We start from the raw sequence: 17,980 nt of genomic DNA, 5'->3' as shown, positions 1-17,980 counted from the left end.
TTGCATAACCTGACCCATTGCCTCCACCGCGGATGCCACCCGTGCGGTGTCGGACTGGGTCTCTGCCATGAGCGGCACCACTCCCTGCTCTTGGACGCGGATCGACTCCTCTAACAGCGTCTGCAGAGTCTGGAAGGAAGCCCTCATCCCGTCATTGTTTCCCTGGGTTTCCTGAGGCATCGGCTGTGCGGGTGGGTTGAGAAACTCCAGGAACTCCGAAAACGTCTGGGAGCCAGCTGCATCCTGGGCCTGGTCTGGCCTCCGCGAGTCCGGGCCCTCTGTTGCTCCGACCTCCACCTGCTGTACCTGCTCATCTGTGATGTGACAACCAGACTGTGCCCCAGGAGACTCATCACTAAATAGGCCCGCCGGGGTGTGTGTCTCTGGGATGATGGAAGTGGTGGGAGAAAGCAGTGCCGCAAGCCCGACGCTCTCAATGGTTAGGTCCTCGTCCAGGGTGTGGGGCCGCTCAGCGACAGGAGGGTTGTCCCTGGCCATTTCTGGTGGTGGTGGTGGACCTCGAACCCTCTGTGCGTCCTGGTCCGCAGATTGGGTTGGGGCAGATAGGGCTGCCCGCTGATCGGGCACCCTCTGTTGTGAGGCCCCGGGTGAGGTGGCGGCAGATTCGTGTCTCCGTCTGCAGCCAGACGGCCCTGGTCGTTCGGCATCACGTCCTAGGGAAGAGAATGAGACGGGTTATTTCGATTTGCTCGGCAGGCCGCTGGACGGTCCCAGTGGGCAGGGTGTGTGAAGGGACAGAGGATGGGGAAGTGTCCCAGTGGGCAGGGTGTGTGAAGGGACAGAGGATGGGGAAGTGTCCCAGTGGGCAGGGTGTGTGAAGGGACAGAGGATGGGGAAGTGTCCCAGTGGGCAGGGTGTGTGAAGGGACAGAGGATGGGGGGGGGGGAGGGTGTTTGTCAGGGAGGGTTGTCTCACTTGCTGCAGTTCCGCCAACCTCGCATTGCGCGATATCGCGGGTGGCAGACCCCCCAACAAGGTCCAGTGCCCTCTGTTCAAAGGTGCTGAGGGGGTGCATGTTGGGCGAACCCCCTCCAGTCTTGTGCCGCTCACGGTGGTTATGACCGGCCTTGGCCTGTTGGGGGAGGAAACATAGGTAGATCATTACAAAACGGTAGGTCTCAGAAGTCCGTTCTGATACTGGCACAGTTTGGGGGGGGGGGCAAGTTGTCATCAGATGATTGCATCTCTCCTCGGGGCCAGAGCGCTGGGTCTGTGACAACTTTGTGAACCACCCTCAAATAACTCTGCCCCAATCCCTCTCCCCCCCCCCCCGGGCAGTTAAGGGGGAGGGATGGTTGTGACTAGGGGGCACCCTCATGGCACTTACCCTGGCAGACCTGGTGAGGTCATGTAGCTTCTTTCGGCACTGCTCTGCTGAGCGAGGGGTCTGCCCCACAGCACTGACGGCAGCAGCCACGTCACGCCAGGCCTGGCGTACCGTGCTGGCAGGTTGGCGATGCCCTCTCCGCGGGCGGATGATGCCCCTCCTCTGCTCCACGGCATCGAGCAGCGCCTCGACGTCTGCATCAATAAAGCGAGGTGCAGCTCGCCTAGGCTCCGACATCCTGCCCGACAGATTCTGTGGTCGCCCGCGCCTTTTTACGGCGTCGGGCGGCGTCACATGGGCGGGTTCGTGTCGTCGTCGCGTTCCGTCGTCATCACGCACGTAATTGACGCGGCCGCGCTGCTAGCCCATTTCCAGGAAGTGAATCGGTCGGGAAATGAAGCCTTCGCGACCGTCGTAAAACGGTCCCGATTTTTACGACCGTTTGCCGACTTTCCGCGGGTGCGGAGAATTTCGCCCAAAGTTTCCCTTAGGGCAGCACGGTAGCTCAAGTGATTAGCACTGTGGCTTCTTAGCGCCAGGGTCCCAGGTTCGATTCCCTGCTGGGTCACTGTCTGTGCGGAGTCTGCACGTTCTCCCCGTGTCTGCGTGGGTTTCCTCCGGGTGCTCCGGTTTCCTCCCACAGTCCAAAGACGTGCAGCTTAGGTGGATTGGCCATGATAAATTGTCCTTAGTGACCAAAAAAGATTAGGAGGGGTTATTGGGTTAGGGGGAAAGGGTGGAAGTGAGGACTTAAATGGGTTGGTGCAGACTCGATGGGTCGAATGGCCTTCTGCACTGTATGTTCTTTTTAAAAAAAAATTATTAGTGAGAAGACACAATTGACTGTGGGAATTGATGGTTCAAACAGATTCCCTAAAATCCAACAAGGCGTAACACATCAATGCCGAACAAAAATCACACTAGTTTAAGGCCTTGTGCCATTGGTCTTATTAAGATTCACTGTTTATTATCTACCATCACTTTAATTTTCACAAACCTATTTTGACACAATAGGGCCACTTAAAAAAGATTTAATTCATATTCATATTATGCTGAGGCTGCATGACTCAGCTAAAGTTACACTTTTTAAAAATTCACTCTGGCGATGTACTTTCAATTAAGTCAGGATGTGACAGGGGGGAACTTGCAGACACTGGTCTTCCATGTACCTGTGGCCCTTATTCTTCTCAGAGAGCTTGCAGGTTTAGACTATTGAGGCTTGGAGAGTTGTATTAACGGTCACATAAATCAGCGAACGAATGCCCACCGATAGGGCAGGAATAAGGATTAAGAATAGAAATTAAGGAGCTTCAAAAGTACCTCAATAAAATGTTTATTTAAAAAAAAGAAATTAAGGGGCTTGTTACCAAGACAATTTTGGGGGGGGGGGGGGGGTTGAAACTTAGCAATTTCATAATCTTCTTACTCACTTGGGGGCAATTATTAATTGAGTCCCACTAGTTTTACTGCAGCTTTCTCACACCAATGATCACACAATAAAACCAACTTCCTGTTCTTCATATGACTCAACCCGGTTTGTGCTCCTCCTCTCGGTATAACTTGCAGAGGTCCTGAACTGCTGGTATTGTTTTCTGTATCAGCAGATAGAGGAGTTAAAACACCAGACAGAATGGTCTGCCTTATCGAAAATGTGGTAAGCTGGGAGCCAATTATTCCTTCTCAAGTTATTATTGTGTGTGGGGGATTTCACCATGTTTGTTTCTGTGAATAACCTTCATATCCTGATTCGTGAGCAATCTGCTTTGTCATGCTGATGTAGAGTCCAAGTGTACGATTCCGAAACTCTTTAAAGCGGCCACTTTAATTGTAATTGTTTAAAGTAATGAGAATAGTTTGTCTGAATCTACTAGATCAGTTTAAGGGGGGGAATGCCACTGAAATTGTCCTCGGAAGCAGCGCATTCCAGTCGGCAATGTGTTTGGTTAACTGCTTAGTGCGTTCAACAAAGATCTCTTTCGAAACCTCCAGCCTTTTTGTACACGTGAACATCTGATCGTGATCTGTTTAACTCTCGTTTGCTTTCAAACCTCTTGGTGACCCCCCACCCCCCCCCCCCCCCCAAACAACTGCTCCTGAGACCCTGAACTGGAATAATTAATTCCAGCAATTATTCCGGCCTCAGCAATGAGTTTCAACTCCGTCCAGAAAGCGATAACTTTATTCGATGGACTGAAATGCTGGAAGATGGATTTTTTTACTAATTCCACAAATCTAGTCCAGGGAGGGTGGCCGGTGGCGGAGGGTTGGGGCAGGGGGGGACATATAAAAGAGGCGGGAGGTTTGCTGTAAACATTGATCAGAGCCAAAGCTGTCCAGAATTCAGAGTCTGTCTTGTTAAAACCTCCCAAAGCAAGTCAATTTTCGAGTGGGGAAAAGCTCTGGCGCTGCCATTTAAATTTGTGCTGCCCTCCAATCCTAATCTCAAATTGAATTTGCAGAGAGAAAACTGGGAACAAAGTTTAGCTGCAATTCCCAATGCCTTGCTTTTTGATTTAAGTGCATAACAATTGCAATTTCTAGTTGGTTATTAAGAGACGCTGACTCCAGTGAGGAGGTGACAATTTTTCATTGCAATGATGTCGATTGTTTAGAGAATGGGTGGGTACTCCTGAGAGGAACTAACTGCCTCGCCCACTGATTAAAAGTTCTGGGGCTGCACAGACGGTGAAGGCCTCTCTGCACAGTCTCTGGAATTATTGTTAATCTCGTCCAATTATTTTTAAATGGAATTTCCGGCTGGGACGCGCAACCTTTTTTCACATACTGGTAATTTGGAGCACAAAGCAAGTTTATTTCAAAATAAAAGCAAATTATTGCTGATGCTGGAATCTGAAACCAAAAAAGAAAATGCTGGAAAATTTCAGCGGGTCTGGCAGGGAGAGGAAAAAAACTAATGTTTCAGTTTCACGTATTTAACTTTTTTATACTTCTCTACAACTTCCGACTCTTTGTGAAGTGAGTCACTGCAAACAAATGCCTGTTGATTTGTACAGTTTACTTCCTACGTGGTTTGGTATCTTCATGCTGCAATGCTGGCTGGGAAAAGGGTTGTGGCGAAGGGTGGATTTGGGTGTGGGTGAGCTAATATGTTCTGCTCACGTGTGATGGAGAGGGAATGGAGTCTGGTCTTGGGCTGTTCAGCCTGTAAAACTTGTCTCTTCAGTTTTTTTTTTTACCTATTGAGACTGACTTTCTAAGGGCTGCTGAACACCTGAGGAGGCCTGGTTTATAGAAACCTGTCCTGTAGGCTAGGGAGAAGCTCTATATACAGGGTACTCTCTCAGTAACGCTACACCAGACTCCAATTCTCTCTCTCTTTTTTATGGAGGGAAACTATTTTAATGAGTAAAATATTTTCTAATTTTTTTCAGGAAGATTTTGAGGCTAAACTGAAACAGGCTGGAGACAAGTTAGTTGTGTTAGACTTCTTCGCAGAATGGTGTCCACCTTGTAATAAAATCGGACCAAAATTTGTGGTAAGTACTTGGTAAGTGATCTTTGGCCCAAATGTGACCCAACCCAAATATCAGTTCCTGAATGATCACTCCGCTTCGTCTGACCATTTTCGCCAGTCTTCTAGCAGTCCAGGATTGATTCCAAACAACTGTGCAATTTTGTAGCCCCTATAGACTTAAGTAGTTGCCACGATATTTTGACTGCGCAGCTGCTTTGTGTTTTAGATGCTCTCGAAATGTTTTTGAGGTAAATAAGAATGGGATACATAAAGGTAATCCGGTTCACAGGAGGAGTGGGCAATGCACATCTCGGGTGCAGACTTCAGTTCCATCTTCATCTTTGTGAGATGGAGGGCAGCATGGTGCAGTGGTTAGCATGGCTGCCTCACAGCACAGGTCCCAGGTTCGATCCCGGCTCTGGGTCACTGTCCATGTGGCGATAGCACATCTTGCCATGTGGAGGGGAATAGAGAATTGGGGGGGGGGGGGGGAAAGAGTGTCCTTGTGCTGACCGGGTAGGGGCTGATCTGGGGAGGTGTATTTTGAGCATCCGGATAGCCCATGACTTGGCCATACTAGTCTAGTGGATGGGGTGAAGGCTGATATGAAACGGTGGGATGCCTGCTCTCTGAACGTAGTAGGAAAGGTACAGATGATGAAGATGAATATTCTCCTGATTTTTTAATTTATTTTTTTATTCCAGTGTCTCCCAACCCTGGCTTGGTTTTGTAGGGCTAATAAAGAGATACTCTAATAAGAAAATGGAAGAGTCTCCGGACTCAGCACCAAAAGCGCGTACATGGCGTCTGACTGTACGTGACATACTCACTTTGCCACTTGTGGCCAGAAGACTGCATACCATTTTCCTTATTTAAAAGGCGGCAAGAGGCCGCTATTCTCAATCAATAGCGGCTTTTGGGTGCTTCTCCGGCAATCGGGGACACTGCGACAAATCACTCTGACACCCACCTGTGACCCGCCGGTTAGTTGCAACCCACACTTTGAAAAATCCTGCTACATAGGATCTTGATTCAGGAAAAGGGGCTCTTCTCAGGGTTCCAAGTGTGTGTGAAGTCTTTTGTTTGCATGTCAACAGCAAGACTGGACCTTTTTCTCCTCTGTATCAAATTGCAAACTGCAAACCAGTGTTCAAACAATGCCTTTTTATCCACCTGACTATCCTTTTTTGAGTACCCAATTAATATTTCCAATTTAACATGGCCCATTCACCTACATCTTTGGGTTGTGGGATGAAATCCACGCAGACACTGGGAGAATGTGCAAACTCCACATGGACAGTGACGCAGAGCCGGGATCGAACCTAGGACCTTGGCACGGCACCATGAGGCTGCAGTGCTCCCACTGTGCCACCGTGCTGCCTGTCCACCTGACTATCCTTGATGACTAACCGAATAATACTATTATCAACACCAGAAATACTGTATTTATTGGGGGGGAAAGGAACATGTGGACATGGCAGTGAATAGAGCACTTGTTAAATAAACTAATTAAACCTTTTTTCAGACCAATTTTGCACTAGCTAAGCAAGAGATGGTGGCATTTCTGCACACTTAGTTCAGTCAGTGTAGCTTTCAAGAAGGAAAGTCTTGCTTGAACATTTTTTGTTTTTAAAAAGAGTACATAATGCAGCAGATGTAATTTATTGGTCGCCTTCCCAAAAGGTCTTTCATAAATTGTCCCATAATACACTAATGAATAAGACCAAGCCGAGTTGGTGGACGAGGAATGGATAAGAAGCTGGTTTCTACCACCTTTCCCAAATCAATAGATTACTGAATAAGGTCAAGTGTTCATTTTGGCGTGTAAGTAACAGAACAGAAAATGAACTGGCTTCAAAACCAAAGGGCGTAGGAATGAAAAGGGAAGAAAGTGCCATGGCTGAAGGACTGTGGAAAGACAATCTTCACAAGTTTATACAAAGGATTTAAATTTTGGAGTCCCCATGAGGTGGTGGTGACTCGCCACCTTGAACTGAGTTCTGGTTTTTGACCCAGGGAAGGAATATCAGGGTGTGGTAACTTGGAACACAATATTAACTGGATCATTTACTGTCTTTTCTCCTCCCAGGAGCTTTCAAAAAAATATACTAATGTGATCTTCTACAAAGTGGATGTGGATGATGCTGCGGTAAGTTGGATAATTTGCTACAAAACTGAACTTTGTCTCAATACACCACCTAAAATGCTGGTTCAGTTCAGGCCCTGTGCTGGACTCCTTTCTAGAGGGTTATTTTGGAAAGGCAAAGTTGTGAATTTTAATCTGGTTACAATACACTTTGGAGCAGCACAGATTGGGACAAGCTCAATGGACTAGGGCATCTGGGATAACCAATTGCACTAAAGCACCACTACACTGAAAACCGCATAAAAATTCCAGGAGCTGAACTAAAAATGACAGAAGTTCCACAATAAGTGAGTGCAAGCCCAAGGCAAGAACTGGAAGCTGTTAAAATCTAATCTTAAAAGCCTGTAAAATCATGGGTGCTCCCATCTCAGTCTAGGAGGAGAAACTATATCCATATTGAATATTTCTGGTGGAATGATTATCTTTTTGAAGAATGGATTTGAGTTTAATTTGCCGTGCGAAAGGAAGCCGTTCGGCCCACTGAGTCTGCACTGGCCCTTGGAAAGAGCACCCTACTTAAGCCCACACCTCCACCCTATCCCAGTAACCCCACCTAACCTTTTTGGCGATAAGGGTAATTTAGCATGGCTAAAACATTGAAAGCCCCCTCTAAGATGAAACCATCTCAGTCCTGATAAAACTGCAGCAAGTCAACTAGCTACGAACCAGTGTCTCAATTTACAAGAATCCCCCAACAAGAAGAGCAGAGAGGTGATGCTATTTGGATTGTTCTGGTGAGCTGGCATGGATTCAATAAGCCAAGTGGCTGCCTCCTGTGCCATAAATAACTAGCTGTGACTGTCTCATCAGCTAAAGGGGGGCAGGGTATCTTGATTTCTTAATGTCTCGCAACAGAAACAGCAATGAATCTTGACAACTGCCTTATCACACATAGAATCATAGAAGTTACAGTGCAGAAGGAGGCCATTCGGCGCATCGAGTCTGCACTGGCCCTACCCAAGCCCATACCTACACCCTATCCCTACACCCTATCCCCATAACCCCACCTAACCTTTTTTGCACACTTGAGGGCAATTTAGCATAGCCAATCCACCTAACCTGCACATCTTTGGACTGTGGGACAAAACCGGAGGAAACCCACGCAAACACTGAGAACGTGCAGACTCCGCACAGACAGTGATCCAAGCTGGGAATCGAACATGGAATCCTGGAGCTGTGAAGCAACTGTGCTAACTGCTATGCTACCGTGCTGCCCCTATCATCTCATCATGTTAGATTTTTCCAAGGCTTGTTATCATGTTAGCAAACGAGAACATACTGCACAAACTAGATCTGAATGAGTCTTCAGGGCTCAAAAATACCGAGCAATGGATATGAGTTACAAATTGTTGCAGAATTCCTGTCCTGCGCCTGCCTTTGTCTTCCCTCCCCAAATGGAATATAAAATTGGATTGCTTACAAAAGATGTCTCTTCAGTGTCTGTCCGAAAAGAAAAAGATTTAGCTTGGACAAACGTGGGGGACAAGAGAATTTGCAGTGGAGAATCTGGTAATGGAAAAAGAGTTAGAACCTTCCAGATACACTAGATTACCAAGGGACTTGTGAAACTGAGGAACAAAGTAGTAAAAAAGGTTGTACTTAAATGTTAACTGGATTGAAGGTGGCTACATCCCCTGCACCGAATGAATTTCATCTCTGGGTGTGGAAGGAGATGGCTAGAGAGATGGTGGCTTTCCTGGATTCTTGGAAAACTTTGCTACGGATTGGAAAGTAGTAAATCCCAATGTCTAATTAAGAGGGGAAAATGGAAAACTGCTGACCTGTTGCAGAAAATATTAGAATCTAAATTGGACATTAGAAAATTATACAAATTGGGCAAGTCAACATGGGTTTATGACTGGGAAATCATGTTTGACAAACAGGAGTCTGAGGGATGTTACTTTTTTTAGCATGGATATGATGAACTAGTGAATGTCGTGTATTTGGATTTGTACGTTGTCAAGGAAGCAAGCCCACCTGGTTCAGAATTCCATTTTGAGAAGGAAATATGCCCTGCTTGTGTGGTCAGACCTGACTCCAGACCGACAGCAATGTGGTTGGCTCTATCCTCAAGGACAATTTAAGATTGCCAATAAATGCTGGCATAGGCCATGCCGCGTAGAGCCTTCAGGAGGACTTAGTGAATGGGTTAGGGACAAGGCAGATTTGAATGAAGTTTTTTCACTTTGGGTTTGGTTTGATTTTTATTTGATTTATTGTCACATGTACCGAAGTATAGTGAAAAGTATTTTTCTGCGGCCAAAGAATGTACCCAGTACCTACATAGTAGACACAAGAATAATCAACAAGGAACATTGACAAATGGTACATTGACAAAAACAGTGATTGGTTGCAGTGTGGAACAAGGGGCCAAACAAAGCAAATGCAAGAGCAGCATAGGGCATCATGGATAGTGTTCTTACAGGGAACAGATCAGTCAGTGGGGAAGTCGTTGTAGCTGTGGGGAAGAAGCTGTTCCTATGTCTGGATGCGTGAGTCTTCAGACTTCTGTACCTTTCTGCCTGATGGAAGGGTCTGAAAGAAGGCAATACCTGGGTGGGAGGGGTCTCTAACAATGCTGTCTGCCTTTCTGCGGCAGCAAGAGGTATATACAGAATCAATGTGGAGTGATGCGTTGGGCTGAGTTCGCCACGGTCTGCAGTTTCTTAAACTGGTGGCAGGTTGAGAAGAAAGGACTTGTTCATGACTTACAAAGCTAGCATGCAGGTACTGTAAGCAATTAGGAAGGCAAATGGTATGTTGGCCTTCATCAAGGGAATAAAGATGTCCCGCTGTTGAGATTTGGCCTCGTTGAAACTTTGCCTGGCATAAGTGTACAGTTTGGGTCCCCTTCTCCACAAAGGATAAGCTTGTCACAGATGAGTGCAGTGGTTCACCAGCTCTGCAGAGCCATATGGAATCTAATATTTATCTCTCCACTACAGTCAAACCTGAGTTTGTTTCCAGAAGTTCCTGTTTTTATTTCTGATTTCCAGCATCTTCAGTATCTTCAGTTTAATCACTAGAATGAGAACAAATTATTGCGAGTGCTGGAAAACCTCAGCAGGTCTGACTGCATCTGTGGAGACAGAACAGAGAATGTTTTGACTCTGGATGACTCTTCATCAGAGCTAGAGAGAACTAGAAATTGGATGAGATTTATACTGTTGAGAGACGGTGCTGCAAATGAGGGCTGGTGATAGGTGGAAGCTGGGAGAGATGGATTGATGTCATGGTCCTCTGCCAACTCTAGCATGATGCCACATCGTGCCGTCACTCTCCCCCTTTCCCATGCAACCACAGAAGGTGCAATACTGCCACTATCACCTCCCTGTTCACCATCCAAGGGCCTAAACACTTTTTTTTAGGTGAAAGAGAACTTCATGCACACCTCCTTAAATCTAGGAGTATCAAATGTAATAGACCAATGTAACCTACTCTACATTGGAGAGACTAAATGCAGGCTGGGTGACCTGAAAGCGGGATCCAGACCTTCCTGCTCTTCGCCATTTTAACACACCATCCTGCACTCATGACCTTTACCAGGATGTTTCCTGGGCTAGAGAGTTAGTTTGAGATTGGATAGACTGGGGTTATTTTCCTTGGGAGCAGAGGAGACCGAATGGAGTGGGACATGATTCGGGGGCATAGGTAAGGTAGACGGGAAGAAACCTTTCCCCCTCTGTTAAGGGATCCATGACCAGAGGGCATAGATTTAATGTGAGGGGATTGAGAGAAACCTTTTTCACCCAGAGGGTGTGTGGGAGTCTGGAACTCACTGTCGAGGTGGAGGCAGAGGCCTTCATAACATTGCACTTGCGATGCCAAGGCATAGAAGGCTATGGGCCAATGCTGGAAAATGGGATTAGAATAGTTGATTATTTTTGATTGGCACAGATGCGATGGGCTGAAAACCTTTGCGCTATAAACTCCAGCATCCACCTACACCTATGGATGTTTCTCCCTCCTCTCTTTTTGGATGTGCGTTCCTAAGAAAATAACTTTGGGGAATATCTAATCAAGCTATACCACTCGTAACTTTAAAGATGAACTGCTGCTATTCATGTGGAGCCTTCTGGAACTGCTTTCATTTACTTAAAATGGACACTTTGAGTCATTACAGCTGCTGCCAAGGGAGCCAGGTGGAAACTTTAAGCCAATCGAGGTTCTGGATTGAATCATGCTGGGTGGGGGTTCAGTGGACATGCCGAAATACCATGATGTTTATACCTACCATTGTTCAAAGATTAGTTAATGACTTCCTTGACTCTGTCTCCTGCAACAAAGGAAAGCTGAGAGCAGTTAGCTGGAAGTCACTGGCGCCAGACTGCACAATTACACAAAGCGCAGTGAGACTGCGCCATCTTTGCCTTAAGGAGTGGCTTAAATGTCTTCCAAAGCTCTGAATTTGCCTCTTGGGGAGGGGGGGGGGGAATTGAACCACTTCATATGACAGCCACATGTGCCTGACTTTAGGATCTGTTGAACATCTACCTTCATTAGGAATCCTGCAATAACTGAAAGCCAGCTACTGAATTTGTCAGAACTACATTACCCAAGATCTGGTGAGACGTGTACAATAATTCTTGTGGTCATCAATTTCCAAAATAGAACAGGGAATTGGTTGTTCCTCTTTGTCCCTAGCATTGTACCTTTTTGAAAACCTCATGTTCAACCAGTTTACGTAAAAGTTTAACCCAGGTGCCTTTATTTACGAGATGAACAAAACAATTTTATTCACAATTCTATTGCTCAAGAAAATATGACTCTGACTCACAGCTGAACTTTGGGTTTTATACACACTTAGTAAAGGAGGCTGGCAGGCCTGATATTGATGTCTTCTCTGGGTTCAAAACCCAGGGCCCTTTCTTCTTGCGATGGTTGTGCCTCGGCAATTGTCCAAGCCAGACCCACTGGTTAATGGGAAATACAGGATACTCCTGTTTATCGATGGTAGTTCAATCAAGACCCATTGCCCTCTGAAACCCCCTTTTGTCTGGGCAGCCATCAGCTCATTAAAGAGTCTGATGGCTTTTTGTCTGTCCTCCACCCTGCTGCAAAGTTGATCATCTGTGTCTGGAAGTTTTTGTTACATGATTATAGACTTGGATGGGTAATTAAAGTCCATATCACAATAACAGGTTTATGCTTCGACTTGAGTGTTTTTGCAACCAGTATGGATTCCAGCCAGGGTTTCATGAGGCAGTTTCTGTTCCTGGTCCATGTGCATCCCCTCGGCCTGCCTTCAGTACCACACTAGTCACCAAGCTGCCTCCCAAAATGGTTGGGTTTGTGATGCTGAATGTCTGTCACTCTTTAACCACAGTGAGGGAAATGTTGCACTCGTCAGGCCAAGCCACGTGGGGCTCATGCACTGCTTCAAACATCTTTTGAAAATGAGTAAATGCAACTGGAGGGTCAGAGTTGATGGTGGAGGATCTGAGTTTTTTTTGAAGATTATGTATGTTTCTGTCAGGGATTTGAACAAATCCATATCGTTTCACCAGTTAAGTTGGAAGTAGTTTGCCTATGTGTTCCAGGTAGTGGATGAAGTGACTTCTCCCAAGCCCTTTATAAAAACACTGATATCGGAGATGGGAAGCAACAGTGCAGAAAGGCACTGCTCCAAGATGGCGCCAGCAAGTCTAGAGTGAGGGCAATCCTATCCATTGGAGATCTAAATTATTCATGTGGATCATTGTTCCAAAGATAATTTTCCGTTAAAACCATTTTCATGGAGATGGGCTATGGGAGAATTAGGATGGATCCATTTTGCGTGATTTGGTTTTGCTCTGGCAAAATGGTCTGCATTTGGCTTTTGAGGCAGCCAGCTTGCCAGCAAAAGCTGTGGGATTAAGAACCGAGAGGCCACTCAATGCTGAGTGAGACCCTATGCTTGAACTCCACCCCCAATTTTCAGGCCTAATTTTAGAGGGTGGTTTAGCGAAAAGCAGATGGAAAGGTGCCCATTTATTTAAAACAAAAGAAACAAAATATTATAGGACTAGGTGGAATGTTGAGAATTGAAGTGAATTCTGGGGGCTGTGGCACATCTTTATACTGGCTCCAGAAATGAATGAACCTTCAAGATTAAAAGAGAGCCCTGGGGGGGTGGTATTGTGATAGTTGCCTTTAATTAACTGGCAGAATTATGCCACGTCCAAATTTCTCAATGTTAATAGTATTTTAAATTCCTTCATTTGGATGTTGGTGTGGCTTGTATTTGTTGCCCATTCCTAACTGCCCTTGAACTGAGTGCCTTCCAAACCCACATTGTGGATCATCACACTGGGCAAGTGTAATCTGGAGGAGGGGGAAATAAAAAATCATTTTGCAAACTTTAACATTGGAAGAACCTAGTTGCACTCAACAAAAGCCTTGCAGAACCCAGGATAGAGGATAGTCCAAAACATTTCACAGCTACCTAGAGCATGCCTGTTGACGTGCAGTCGCTATTTATAATGCAGGGAAATGTGGTTGCCAATTTATACACAGCGCACAATGAGATGAATGACCAGATGATTGCCACAAATAGACAATGTTCAGGGACAAATGTTCACCAAGGCATTGGGATATGGGGTCCTTGGATCCATCTGAAAAGGCTGCACTCGCAAACAATTTAAATAATGTGGGATGTAAGGAGGGGGCAGTTAGCCTTGTTCATATGAAGAAACTGCTAGGGTTAGGACAGATTTGATGCTTGGACTGTTTCTCTTTTTTCCTGTGCTGTAATCCTAATTGTATTCCTGTATTACTATTTCTCCCATTTAGGATGTAGCTGAAAAATGTAGCGTTGAGTCCATGCCAACATTTATTTTCTTCAAGAACGGACAGCAGGTACAGTGGTATTGTAGGCTTGTACATTATGATGCAGCCTCTCCAGTCTGAGGTCTGACCTTTCTCCTTTCACATAGAGCCATTGGGTAAATTAACAATTTGAGCCAGGATTGCTGTCTGCTTGGGGAAATGTCATTTGCGAAGAGAACAGAGTGTCATTACTGCATCTTTGCTTCATGGTCCCTTCCAATGTTAGGAGCCCTGAATTTATACAACATGGACTGCGATGATTTTGACGTTTGAGGATATTCTATGAATAAAATGGTGCCATTAAACTCGGCTTAAAAGTGGAGTCTTTTTTTTAAGAATATCAGTGGCAGATCACCAGGTTGTCCTGGTGGAGGTGTAGTGTGATCGGCGTTCTCTGGATAGCAGGTTGTTGGGACCAGAACATGGAAAATTGGTATGAGGACAGAAAGTGGCAAATTGCACTTTTTCAGATTAGAGCATGGCATTCCCCAAGGTTCAGAATCTTTTTTTTTTTGTTTTTGTTTTGCTGGTATATAATGGCTTGGTGTATGAGTATTATTTCAAAATTTGTCTATTTATACTAATCTTGGAATGCTGCCTACTGAGGATGTATATAACGGGACATTTGTAGTAGGATGGAAAGGCAAGTGCCAATATTTAGTAGAGCTGTATGAGGTGATGCATTTTGGTGGGAGGAATGAGTGGAGGCAATATAAACTTAATGGCATAGTTCTGAATTGTGCAGAAACAAAATGACCTTGGGGTATTTTCATTTTATTCTTTCACGGAATATGGGTGCCATTGGCAATGTTTGCCCTTGGTCTGGAGTCAGAAGTAGGGTAAAACAGGTAAGAATGGCAGGTTTCCTTCCCTAAAGAGCATGAGTGGACCAGATGGGTTTTTATGACGATCCAAATATAGACAATTAAAGGGCAGAGAGGGGCAAGAGTTCCTGCAGTGTGTTCAGGACAATTCTCCAGCAATATGTTTCCAGTCAGAAAGGAGCCATTGGGGCCAAAGATTGGCAGTAAAAATGGCAACTGAACAATGACCTACCTTCAAGAAGAGGCATCGGGCACAGTCAAGGTGTGACCCACAAAGGAGATGGGTTGGGGAACGAAAACCAGAATGTCGAGATAGAAGGAAAAGTGTGCTAATTGAGATGTCCGGTGAACCAGGCTGAATATAGAAGGTTCTGAGGGGAAGTGAGAAAGGAAATGAGACTGGCAGCTGACCTAAGGGAAATCTCAATCTTCTATAGGTCTATAAATAACAGTGAAGAATCGGTGGTACAAGTGTGGCAAAAGTCATGGGGCCAAATAGGGGACAAAAAATAGGGATTTACAGGCAGGGGGCATGCCTGAGATATTAAATGAATAGTTTGTAGCTGTCTTCGGATGAAGACATTACCCAGACCACAGTGAAAAGCTGTCATTAATTAACCAAAAGGTTTAAATTTGATTGGAAGGAGGTATTCAGCTAGCTATCGGATGCGATGGATCTAAGGAGATTGAAGGAAGTGAATGGATCTTGCAGCAGCACTAGCTATCAGTGATAGTCTTCCTATAGTGGTGCCAGAGGGCTGGAGAATTCAAAATGTTACGCTCTTGCTCAACAAAGCCCAGCAACTATAGGCCAGTCAGTTTGTTTCTGGTAACAATAATAATGGACAAATAACAGGTTTAATTGAGGTAAGTTAGCAAAAGCTGTATAAAAATTTTAAAAATCATGTTTGAATAAATTGAAGCTCCTGGGGGGGTGGTAATGATGTTGATGTGACGTACATGGTCTTGCACAAAACATTGGATGAAGTACCGTAGAACAGACTTGAGAAAATTTAGCTCGTGGGATAATAGGAACAGTAGGCATGAGGATTGGAAATTGGCTGAATGACTGGAACAGTAGTGGGTAATGAACAGACTGGGGGGGGGGGGCAGTGAAGTTTGTAGTTTGAGGGTTCCATGTTGGAACCTTTGCTCTCTGTCTGACCTGGACCTTGGGGTGTGCAGGGCAAAGTTTTCAAAACTGAGGATGGTGTGAAACTTGGAAGCATTGTGAACTGAGGAGGATAGTGTAGCACTTCAAAAGGACATGGACAAGTTGGTGAATGGAAGCATTCGGCATCCTGGGCTTTTTATTAACAGGGGACATAGAATCCAAGAGCAAGAAGGTTATGTTGAATTTGTACAAGTCACTATTTATGACTCTGCTGGAGTGTTGTCCAGTCCTGGGCACTGCACTTTAGGAAAGATGTGAAGGAGTTAGAGATGGTGCATCACATGAATGGGTCCAGATGAGGACCTTCATGAATCTGAGAAGCTGGAACTGTTTGCCTTGGACAAGAGAAGCCTGAGCGGGATTTGATAATAGAAGTATTCAAAATTATGAAGGGGCTGCTGCAACCCCCCCCCCCCCCCCCCCACCCATTACAGGGTGGGTTGGAGAAGCTGGGCAAGGAGAAATTTGACAGAGCAATACAAGATTATGACATGGTTAGATAGGGTAGATTAGAGGGAAACGTAGGAAGAGCAAATGACATGTGACTTCACCCTCCTCATTCATTTCAAATGGAGATTCGATGGTCAGTTAAGGGGCTACAGAATGGTGGCCGGGGGGGGGGGGGGGGGGGGGGGCGGCGGCCTACGGAACAGTCCAGAGATGTGCAAATGACCTGCATTGCTCCAAGGAGAGCTGATCTGAACACAATGGGCCGAATGGCTTCCTTCTGTAGTGTAGATGACTCTTCATAAACTGTTGCGTCTCAGTTACTGTCATTTGAGAAGAGCAAGGACAATTACTGTTGGTGAGAACAGAAAGGACAAAAAGTTAGGGGAACTGACTGTTCCATGGGGTCACAATTGGCTGAAGTGATTGGCCCCCCTGAGCAACCATGTTTGTGGATCTTTGGAAGGTTGGGAAGCTGGAAGGAACAATTCCGGAGTAGGTTAGGTCAGCGACAGCCTTTTTTAAAAGTTTAAAAAAAAATAAAGGGTTGGTATTCAGTGGTTGGTTTATTATGCTTGGGGAACAGGGGAAGAGGAGTGCTGGTTGGTGTTGAGCTCTGCTTGCAGCCTCTTGCCCTCAACATTTAGCTCAATGATATTGTATGGTAACTTGCCCCCTTTCTCAAAGAATATACATTTTGGTGGTGATCTGGTTTCAAATTTCCATCATCATGTCACATTCTGTTTTTGTTTCTTTAACTTGTCTCATTACCATTTTCTTTTCATCATACCATCGTTCTCTTTGCCATTTAATCGCTCCTACCTTCCACCTGAACTAAGACATTTTTTTTTCTCCAGTTCTTTCTCTCCTTTTCCTACCTTTGAACTGGCTCAACTCCTATTGCCTCTCTAGTGTTTTGTAGTTCTGGTGAGAGGTCATGGACCCAAAAAAATACCGTCTCTATCCTTTGGGTTGAGTGGCTGATATTATTTGCATATATTGTGTGGAAGAGCCGAACTCGGCCCATAAATAGAAAATAGTCTCTACTAAGCTTCTCCTGAATTCCATATTGCATTTCTTTTATCCGGAGAATGGTGTGCATGTGTAACCGATGCAGGAGAATAGAATAAGGGTCTAGTTTCTGTGCGGTAAAAGCTTTGAGATTTATTTCACAGAACTTTCTGTTCACTCAACTTTGTCTTTTCAGGTCGACAAAGTTGTTGGAGGAGGCGAAGAAACTGAGAACAAATTGGAGACAATTATCAAAAAACTTTCGTGATCTTTTGACGTCCAATTCTTAATGTCTCCAGTCAGTGAAAGGAGTAAAATGCAAATTTTAGTGTAATTACACATATCAAACGTGTGTGTATACATGTGTAGATATAAAACAATAAACTTACTTCTCTAAAGATGATACTTTTGTGTGAATTGTGAAATAATGACCACTATTATATTGCCACAATTTCTAAGCTTTGATTACCAGCCTTTCACTCACTGAGAAAAGGATGAGGGGAAAGAGACAGATTTCTGCTGCACGATTTAAGGTTTGGAAATAACTAACCAGATTCCGATTTAATGTTGCATGAATTAGCAGCAGAAAATCTTTGTCATGTGGATTGTGTCAGCAGCAACATCAACCCTTTAGCAGTGAAACGTACACCATTCTGAATAAGGATGTACTGAGCCAGAAAGAGTGGCCTGTTTTTGTCCAGACATAAAATGGGTGAAAATGAAAATCGCTTATTGTCACAAGTCGGCT

General features: G+C 45.1%; 1 protein-coding gene across 1 annotated transcript; it reads left to right on the top strand.

Annotated features, from left to right (window-relative positions):
* The first annotated feature begins 2,789 nt into the window (after nt 1-2,789).
* LOC119970107 (thioredoxin-like) lies at nt 2,790-17,637 on the top strand. The gene is made up of 5 exons (XM_038804129.1): nt 2,790-3,002; nt 4,741-4,845; nt 6,913-6,972; nt 13,741-13,806; nt 17,429-17,637. The coding sequence occupies exons 1-5, from the start codon at nt 2,979-2,981 to the stop codon at nt 17,498-17,500; spliced, it is 327 nt and encodes a 108-aa protein (XP_038660057.1). The 5' UTR covers nt 2,790-2,978; the 3' UTR covers nt 17,501-17,637.
* Nucleotides 17,638-17,980: the final 343 nt, after the last annotated feature.

This window comes from Scyliorhinus canicula, chromosome 8 (genome assembly GCF_902713615.1).
Source record: "Scyliorhinus canicula chromosome 8, sScyCan1.1, whole genome shotgun sequence".
In the NCBI taxonomy this organism is placed as follows: domain Eukaryota; kingdom Metazoa; phylum Chordata; class Chondrichthyes; order Carcharhiniformes; family Scyliorhinidae; genus Scyliorhinus; species Scyliorhinus canicula.
This window is presented reverse-complemented; position numbering and strand designations above follow the sequence as displayed.

Bases quoted from the DNA above. Each gene is read 5' to 3' on its own strand.
- LOC119970107 (XM_038804129.1), top strand. From the start codon at position 2,979: ATGGTCTGCCTTATCGAAAATGTG. The intron at 4,846-6,912 runs GTAAGTACTTGG...TTCTCCTCCCAG, and splicing joins AAATCGGACCAAAATTTGTG to GAGCTTTCAAAAAAATATAC. The intron at 6,973-13,740 runs GTAAGTTGGATA...TCTCCCATTTAG, and splicing joins TGGATGTGGATGATGCTGCG to GATGTAGCTGAAAAATGTAG.